The sequence below is a fragment of the Alexandromys fortis genome, unplaced genomic scaffold, assembly GCF_014885135.2.
Source record: "Alexandromys fortis isolate MF-2015 unplaced genomic scaffold, M_Fortis_MF-2015_v1.1 scaffold_189, whole genome shotgun sequence".
Lineage (NCBI taxonomy): Eukaryota > Metazoa > Chordata > Mammalia > Rodentia > Cricetidae > Alexandromys > Alexandromys fortis.
Genome location: NW_026068081.1, coordinates 2,495,946 through 2,505,011, shown reverse-complemented (window position 1 = coordinate 2,505,011; position 9,066 = coordinate 2,495,946). Strand labels below are relative to the sequence as shown.

Genomic DNA, 9,066 nt, shown 5'->3' with positions numbered 1-9,066 from the left:
TAAAAGCTGTTTTGAAAGGGATACAATCGGTGATAACATAATTATGGTTGATAAAGTACAGAACTTCCCTGATCCACTTTCTTACTATATTTTTGGTCAAGAAGAAATTTTTATACTGAAACCTTTGGCTCAGTGTTTGTATAACTTTACCATGTATGTGCCAGACATGGGGATTTGGTGGGTCTGAAGATTTTGCAGGTTTAATAAGCTCGTAGATGACACTGTGGTTGCTGCTGCTGCTTCTGGTGGTGGTGCTGCTGGTGGTTCTTAACCACACCTTTCCTAGTGAGAGTCTAGGCCAGATACTGATAAAGGAAGAAAGGTCCAGGGTGAGTTAATGCTTTATCAAAAAAGTGTCCCATTGCTCAAAAAGGTGTGCGTCTATGGTCTAGACGAATTACTTCCATCTCTCAGTATCGAGGAGCAAACGAGAAAACTAAATTACTGTTGGACATAATTTTATTTCATCAGTTTGGAGATTAGGAGAAGTGATAAAAGCTCAAGGTTATACAAGTTTGGGCGTAGATTTTAAAATGGGAAGGAGAGTGTCAATACACTGGAGAACTCCAGGAGACAGTGTAATCAAAGAGCTTATGTACACTGGGACTCCCTGGGAGCAAAAGTTGGCAGACTGGTTTCACTATCTGTCATAGGTTTATGAGCATGCTAGTTCAGGGAAATTGGATAGAGAACTAGTGACATTTTCTGAGCCCTACGTGAGGACGTTCTTTTATTTCTGGTTGTGAGGATAATTAGGGGTGGGGCTGGTGGCTGGTTGCACAAGTGTGCCCAGACAGCTCTGGCTAATGCTGATAAGATCCCAAGGGCCAATCTCCAGCCCTGTTACAAATCTTCACCCTCGACAATTTTATTGATAACTGAGATTGGAGAATCTCAAAGATTAGGGTCTATTAGACTATCTTGGTGGAAAGGGGGTGACTGATAGAAATGTAGGTTTCAAGTCTCTAATCCTTTACTCTCTTTTAGCAGGTTCGGGATAGGGCAATCATTTTTTTTTTCTTGCAATGCTGGAGAATGAATGTAGTTCCTTGTGCATGCTAGGCAAGTGTTCTACCACAGAGCTTCAGTTTTCTTAGAAATAAGATGCTTTTTTTTTTTTATCTTGGTCTGTGTCTATTTTATGTTGGAACAGAGCACCTGATTTGTAAAGAATAGAGGTTGACTGTATCTCACAGTTGTATAGGGTGGGATGTTTAAGAGCGTGCTGTTGGAATCTTCTGGGATTCTGGTGAAGGACCGTACTGTTTCAGCTTAGGGAAGTGAGAAGGGGAATCACATGCATGCAGAAGAGAGAGAATGCAGGCAGGTTGTCTTATAGCAACCTACTCTTGTAGTAACTAATCAGTCACGCAACTGAGAACTTGCTCATGCAGGAAGGGTACTAGCTATTCATAAGGTCTTTGGCCCTATGACCCAAAAACCTCTCAATAGGCTTCATTCCTCAACATTGCCATATGTGGGCATTAGGTTCCCACATATGAATTTTTAGTGGACATTTTCAAATTACAACAGTCTATATTGTTTTAATTAATTATTTATAAAGGAAGTTCAGGGAGCAGAGAGATGGCTCGGTGGTTGAGAGTCCTTGCTGTTCTTCCAGAGGACCCGAGTCTGTTGTTCAGCCCCCATGTCAGGCGGCTCACAACTGCCTGTAGCTTTAGCTCCAGAGGATCCAACATGTCCTGATCTTCAGGCACATGCATGCGCATGAATGTGTGCACAAATAAATGAATGAACATTTTTTAAAAGTAGTTTAGAACTTTTGCTTTTGAGGAGGTGGGATGCACACACCTTTCACTATTTCTCCCACAAATGACAACTAAAAACTCTTGCTACTAATAAAGACAAAAATAAGAATACTGTGATATGGTCTCATCTGGGACCAGACTGCTGCTAAGGGTCATGTCAGGGTCCATGGCCCTATAGCTGTCAGGGTATGGATTGATGTATGGGACACCTGTTGCCACCAAGTGCCATGAGGATGCCCAGGGTCAGATCAACCATCTAAGTCCAGGCTTGTGTCCAAGGGCTAGGAAGCATCCAGATCTGAGTGGCCTTTATTGCTACACAAGGTCATGATGGTGTCTGGGCCAGAGCTGTAGCTGCAGGCCATGTCAGGGTCCATGGCCCTACTGCAGCCAGGGTCTGTACTAATGTCCAATGACCCTGTTATCATTGAAGGCCATATAGACACCAGAGATCGAGGGCCATATTGGTGTCTCAGGGCCAATACTGCCACTGGGGCAGTGGTGACATCCAGACTCAGCCACTGTTGAGAACCATGTTGGGGTCCATGGTTCTACCATGGTGGGATCAATGCCGAAGTCCAGGTCCTGCTTTGCCACCAAAGGTCATATAGAGGCCCAAGCTTAGGGCTACAACCATTCCTACCTGAGTGTCCAGTCCTTATACCCAGAGCCAGTATGTCAACCAGGCCCAAGCTGCTGCTGAGGGCCATGTCTGGGTCCATGGTTCAGCTACAGCTGGGGTGGGTGTGGGTGTCTGTGGTCTGGGTCACCTCAGGAGGCCATAGGAACCATGTGAGATGAAAATCAGACGGCCATGTTGAGCTGGCCACGCCCTTCGCTGGCCCTAGGAAAGCTGGCCTGGCCTCTCCCTGGACACTGCAGCGAGAGAGCTGCCCCTGCATGAGGAGAAGACAGATGGCCCCCACCCCTCACCACAGGCCAGGGTGAACCGACCCTGAGGGCACGAATGTAGGGAAGCTGACTCCATTCACTTGGCCAAAGTGGGTGAGCCCAGGGGCCTGGACTGACCGACTTGACTACTATCCAGGCCCACAGCTGGGCCTTGGGTTGACCCACCCTAGCACCTACCCCATCCATCTAGGACCGGCTGGAGCTGGTGAAGAGACTGGTCCTGTGGAACGATACCCGCAAGATCTCCATACCTGGGGCAGCCACAGGAGTCCCAGAGGAGTTCCGGTGAGGATCCAGTGATGATGGTGTATCAGAAACCAGAGGCCATGAACCAGACCAGTGACTCACTGCAATGAACATTTGCCAGTAAAACCTACGGGACAAAGAGGTGTACTATTGGGCACACTGAAGCCTCCATTGCCCCCAGGATGGATGAAGAGGTGCTGGAAAAGCAGGAAAGAAGGAGAAGCAAAGAGAGTTTTCTATTGTTGTGTATTTTGTTTGTTTTTTGTTGTGGGTTTTTGTTTCTTTGGTTTTGTTTTGCTTTTGTTTGCTTTGATTTGTTTCCTTATATGGGGGTTCATGAAACGGATGAGAGGAGCATGGCAGGGAGACCGGGAAGTTAATGGAATTGGGGTACATAATGTGAAACTCCCAAAGTCAATAAAGAAGTTATTAAAGAAAAAGATTAAAAAGGAATACTGTGATAAATGGAGAGAAAGTAGATTATTTAGAAATCTTGGAGCCTACAAAATGGCATGATGGTAGATTCCTTGGGTTTTCTCTTTGTATTATCTAGTCTAGAATTGGAGTTACAAAGACACCTATCTGGAATTGCTACTGATTGCAGATGAAGAGAAAAAGGTTCAGGGTAGCCTCAAAAGGCATATTTTTTGACATAATTCTACTCCAGCCAAACACTAGAGAAACACTCTAGCCAGGAGCCTAGACTTCTACCCACACAAGGTTATAACGACACGTTCCAGTCCTCCCACCAAGTGTTATCAGAAGATGCTTGGAAAAGAGGACTCTGAGTACTTCCAATAAGGAAAGAGGCAGCTTCCCCTCATGGTGCCAGAAGACTTTAGGAAGGAGACTTGGAAGCTGTTCTATAAGCAGGGGGGTATTGATGGAGCCTGCGTGGGAACCCACAGCCCTCATTCCTACTCAGTAGTCCTTCCTCAGATGTGGAAGGGAGTCAAGGGGGTAACCTGGACTTTCACCACAAACTAACAGTAAAGTACATTTATTTCTCCTTTTCTGTGATCCGACCATCACAAGAAAGCAGTTAAATCCTCAGGCTTAAGTATGGTCAGACATACTCAAAATGTCAAGGCTTCATTAGAAAGCGTTACTGAAAAGTGACTGAAGAAAGATAGTGAAAGTATATTGGTGTTTTAGACAGCTTTACATCACAAGAACAAGGTGCATGAGAATTATCTTATAAAGAGAAAAGATGGGCTGGAAAGATGGCTCAGTGGAAAAGCATTTTATGCTCTTTTAGAGCATCCAAGTTTAGTTTCTGGATTTCATGCTGGGAAGCCTCAAACTCCAGTTCCAGCGAATATGACATCCTCTTCTGACTTTTTTTTTTTGATTCATATTTTCTTTTATTATGTGCTTTCTCTTTTTCTGAAGTCTGGGTGAGATAGATATTCTTTTTTTAATTTTTTTTATTGAGAAAAGGAAAAAAAGTTTCCGCCTCCTCCCAGCCTCCCATTTCCCTCCCCCTCCTCCCCCCCCTCTCCCCCCCCCCCCTCCCTCCCCCCCCCACTCCTCCCCCCCTCCCTCTCCAGTCCAAAGAGCAGTCAGGGTTCCCTGCCTTGTGGAAAGTCCAAGGTCCTCCCCGCTCCGTCCATGTCTAGGAAGGTGAACATCCAAACTGGCTAGGCTCCCACCAAGCCGGAACATGAAGTAGGATCAAAACCCCTTGCCATTGACCTTGGCTTCTCATCAGTCCTCATTGTTCGCCATGATCAGAGAGTCCGGTTTTATCCCATGCTTTTTCAGTCACAGTCCAGCTGGCCTTGGTGAGCTCCCAATAGATCAGCCCCACTGTCTCAGTGGGTGGGTGCACCCCTCTTGGTCCTGACATCCTTGCTCGTGTTCTCCCTCCATCTGCTCCTCATTGGGACCTTGGGAGCTCAGTCCAGTGCTCCGGTGTGGGTCTCTGTCTCTCTTCTGACTTCTAAGGGCGCCTGCTTACACATGCCATACACACATGAACACACATGCACATGCATGCACACACACACATGCAAGCATGCCCACAGACCCATTAACTTGAGAAAATTTAAAAGAAAAAAAGCTTTAGCCAGGTATGGTCATTCAAAGCTGATGTTCCAGCATTTGAAAATGAGGAAGGAGCACTGCCAGAAGCTGGATGACAGTTTGTGCAACATGCAGGTAGAGAAAGCAAAGGGAGAGCATTTGATTTGCACATATATTTTTGAGCTTCTGGTCCATGACTGGTCAGACCCATTACTGTTATGTGTCTCACGGCAGGAAAAACAACTCCTTTTTTTTGACCATTAACTGTTACAATAGGATGGGATCCAACAGTTAAAAAGTAACCAGGGAATAAATTGAACCAAGAACTCAAAGCACCTGCATACTGAAAATGGTAAGAACATTTATAAGGGATAGAGAAGGGGCCAGAGTTGAATTCTCAGCACCCACCTCAGGCAGTCCACAACCACCTGGAAGCCCAGACCCAGGGCATGTAATGCCCTCTTCTGTCTTTCTGTCCATCTTCTCTCTCTCTCTCTCTCTCTCTCTCTCTCTCTCTCTCTCTCTCTCTCATGCAAACATTAAAGAAAGAGTGGGTGGTGCTACATTACTGTCCTGCACAGTAGGTATCAGAGTAAAGAAAACTGTAGGGACGTTAACTGATGGGGAAAGGGTCAGTTTACCAAAGAGACATCAAAATGTGAGTGTGTATCCTCCAAACAGTAGAGCAAACCATGATAAAATGGAAAGGAGAAATAGATAAATCTATGATGGCAGCAGAGTCACCACCATCCCTTTCCCAACAGTTATTAGAACAACTAGACGGAAAACAAGTAAGGATGTAGGAGAAATTCGCAGTAACACCAACTACAAAACTAAATCGATCTGTATAGATGCCGCTCTCCCTGGAGCACACATTCTTTTAAAGTACTACAGAACATGTACAAGAAGAGACCACATAACCTGAAATAAAGCTGAAAAGAGTTGCATTGTTTTTTACCACAGTTTAGCCAGAGTAAAAACTTAGTAATGGAATTTTGGTTTTTGTTTCAGATGGGGTTTTGCTATAGAACCCAGGCTTGGTCTTAAATTCACAGTAATTCCTGCTACGGCCTCCTGCTTGCTAGAATGGCAGACACGAGCCAACAAGTCTGGCTTATAATAACAGAATTATAAGAGGAGAGTCTCCAACCACTTAGAAAGTAAACAACATACTTCTAAATAGCCAATGGGTTGTCTGACTTCACTCTCGTGTGCTATGCTAAAAAACACTGCCAAAACTAGCTTGAGGGAAGAAAGGGTTTATTTTGCTTCTGGTACCAGGCCATCCTCAATGGAAGCTATGGTAGGAACTCAGAGAAGGAACCTGGAGGCAGGAACTGAAGCAGAGACTGCTTACTTACTTGCTCCCCATGGTTTGTTCACTTACGTTTCCTACCCAGCCCGTGGCCACCTTCCCAGGGTGGCACCACCCAAAGTGATCTGGGACCTCCCCCAGAAATCATGAATAAAACAGTACTCTACAGGTTAGCCTATAGGGCAATCTGGTGGAAGAAACATCTCAACGGAGGTTCCTTTTCCCAGGTGTCTAGGTTTGTGACAGGTTGTCCAAAACTAACCAGCGTAGGACCAAATTGTAGGGGGAAACTGAAGTGTATGGAATGGCTCTACCTGGCGTTTAGGGTTGCTATGAGACCTTGTGACTCAGGAAGGCATGGTGCAGCTGGAGGGACAATCACAGGCCAGTGGGAGACAACACAAAACCCAGCATATCAAATGGTTTTGGGCAAAAGTGCAAAGGAAATTTGATGGAGGAAATAGTTTTCCATACATGATGATGGAATCAAACACACACACACACACACACACACACACACACACACACACAAAGATCCCCTTGCTTATATATTATATACTTCACCCTATACAAAAATTAACTCAGAATGGATCATGAACTTAAATGAAAACGTAAAACTAAAGCTTTGAGAATAAAAACAGGATAAAATCTTCAGAATGTTGGGACTTGCGAAGAGTTGCTAGACTTGCCATCAGAAACCTGATTCACAAGAAGCAAAGCCAAGCTGCATTGGTGGGGTAGTGGTTAGCATAGCTGCCTTTCAACCTCCTCACCTGGACTCAATTCCTGACGATTAATTTTCTCTCTCAACATGAATCTGAAAGGAAAAGCTGATCCATTGGACGTCTTCAAATCTAGAAGAAAACTCCCCTTCGCTCTGGAAAGGACACTACTAAGAGCATTCAGAGAAAGCAACAACCTGGGAGAATATTTTCAAAGCACAGAAGCCTCTGCGGATTCAGAAAGCACTACTGAGAACTTACAGCCACGGTGAGGCAGCCCAGGAATGAGGAGACGCATTGGCAAGTACGCATAGGAAACGGTGCCTGACATTTCCAAGCAGTGCAAAATAAGACTGTAGTGATATATCACTACACATTTGTCAGAGTGCAAGGAACAAGATGATGGCACTAAATGCTGGTAAGGCCCTGGAGAAATAGGATCACATACATTTTGGGGGGCTGTTATACAGCACAATTACTCCTGGAAAATTCATGGTCCCCCTTTAGATCACACTTATTTATTTATTTATTTATTTATTTATTTATTTATTCATTTATTAGTGAGTGTGCACCCCTATATGTGTGTGGCGGGCATGCACATGCCACAGTGTATGTGTGGAGGTAAGAGAACGACCCGTGGGAGTTGATTCTCTCCTTCCTCCATGTGGGGCTTGGGTATCAAACTTGAGCGAATGATCAGGCTTGGTGGTGAGCACCTTCACTCTCTGAGCCATCTCACAAGCCCTAGGTTTTCTTTTCAATTTCGTCTTGCTGTCTCGTTGTCTGAGAAAAATCTGTATGGTTTTTGAATAGCTATGAAGTTTCCATTCAAATCTCCCCATGGTAAAATAGTTGGATTGTCTTTTAATCATATTATATAATTTGTAATTTAGGATCTATGCATATATATGTATATATACAAAATGTGTGTGAAATGTTTTTATAATCTTAATATAATTCTTTCACCAAATATTTGATTTTAGGATGTTTTTAACTCTATATGCTTTGTCTATTTTCTGAATTGCTTTAGTTTTTCATTTTGTTTGATTTTGCAGTGCTAGGGAATCAAACTCAAAACTTTGAGAAGGTTTGACAATAACTGCCACTGGGCTACATTCCCAGCCCTAGTATTTTAAATTGTATTTATTTTTAATTAATGGCATAAGAACATAAAGGTGAGGTCATGAATGTGAGCGAGAGTGGAGGGGTTGGAGGTGAGAGGTTGGATACAATGTAAATACAGTACTTGTGTATGAAAGCCTTTATGAGTAAAAACTAAATGGAAAGGGCGTAATGAGTGTACATGTAAATGGGGTAAAATGTGATGTTTTGACACGCATACATTGTACAAATTTGGAATTCATAGCAACTATACTTATCTCTTCAGACATGTACAATTTCTTTATGGTAAAATGTATGAGTCCTGTCTTCTAACTTTTTGAAATGTTTAGTTTATTATTATTGTTAAGTAGGGGAGTTTCTTTTAAAAACACGGCCTGACCCAGCGACTTCACAGAGTAGCAACTCTTCCTGCAATTGTCTTAGACAGTATAAAACAATGGAGGGCCTGTAGTGTAATAGGTTAGCTTGCAACACTTTTACAAAGTGTAAAATATCGGGGCTGGAGAGATGGCTTAGAGGTTAAGAGCACTGACTGCTCTTCCAGAGGTCCTGAGTTCAATTCCCAGCAACCACATGGTGGCTCACAGCCATCTATAATGAAATATGGTGTCCTCTTCTGGCATGCAAGCATACATAGAAGGAATATTGTAAACATAATAAATAAATCTTTAAAAAAAACCAAAGTGTAAAATATCAAGGTATATGAGCACCCGGAGTTGCTGAATTTCCAGCCAGCTTAATAAATATGTACCCGTTCACCTTGCCTGTCCCTCTAGATAAGCCCATCTCTCCCCCTAGCAACCTTTGAACTTGAGGAGATAATTCATCGTCTAGGTTCTGTCTAGATTGCCTGAGTCTGGCTCCTTTCAAATCCCCAAGTATGTCATGCAGTTTTTCTCCTCCCCGGGGTTTAGGCAGCTGCCTGATACAGGAACCATGAAATCACGAGGGAAGT

The 9,066-nt window shown here is 43.8% G+C and overlaps 1 protein-coding gene across 1 annotated transcript in view; it reads left to right on the top strand.

Moving 5' to 3' along the window:
* The first annotated feature begins 215 nt into the window (after positions 1-215).
* LOC126488462 (uncharacterized) overlaps positions 216-9,066 on the top strand; it is a 42,166-nt gene continuing 33,315 nt past the window's right edge. The window contains exons 1-3 of the mRNA XM_050121955.1: positions 216-329; positions 2,872-2,966; positions 3,049-3,121. Coding sequence (XP_049977912.1) covers positions 216-329; positions 2,872-2,966; positions 3,049-3,121 — 282 coding nt within the window. The remainder of the gene's footprint in view (positions 330-2,871; positions 2,967-3,048; positions 3,122-9,066) is intronic.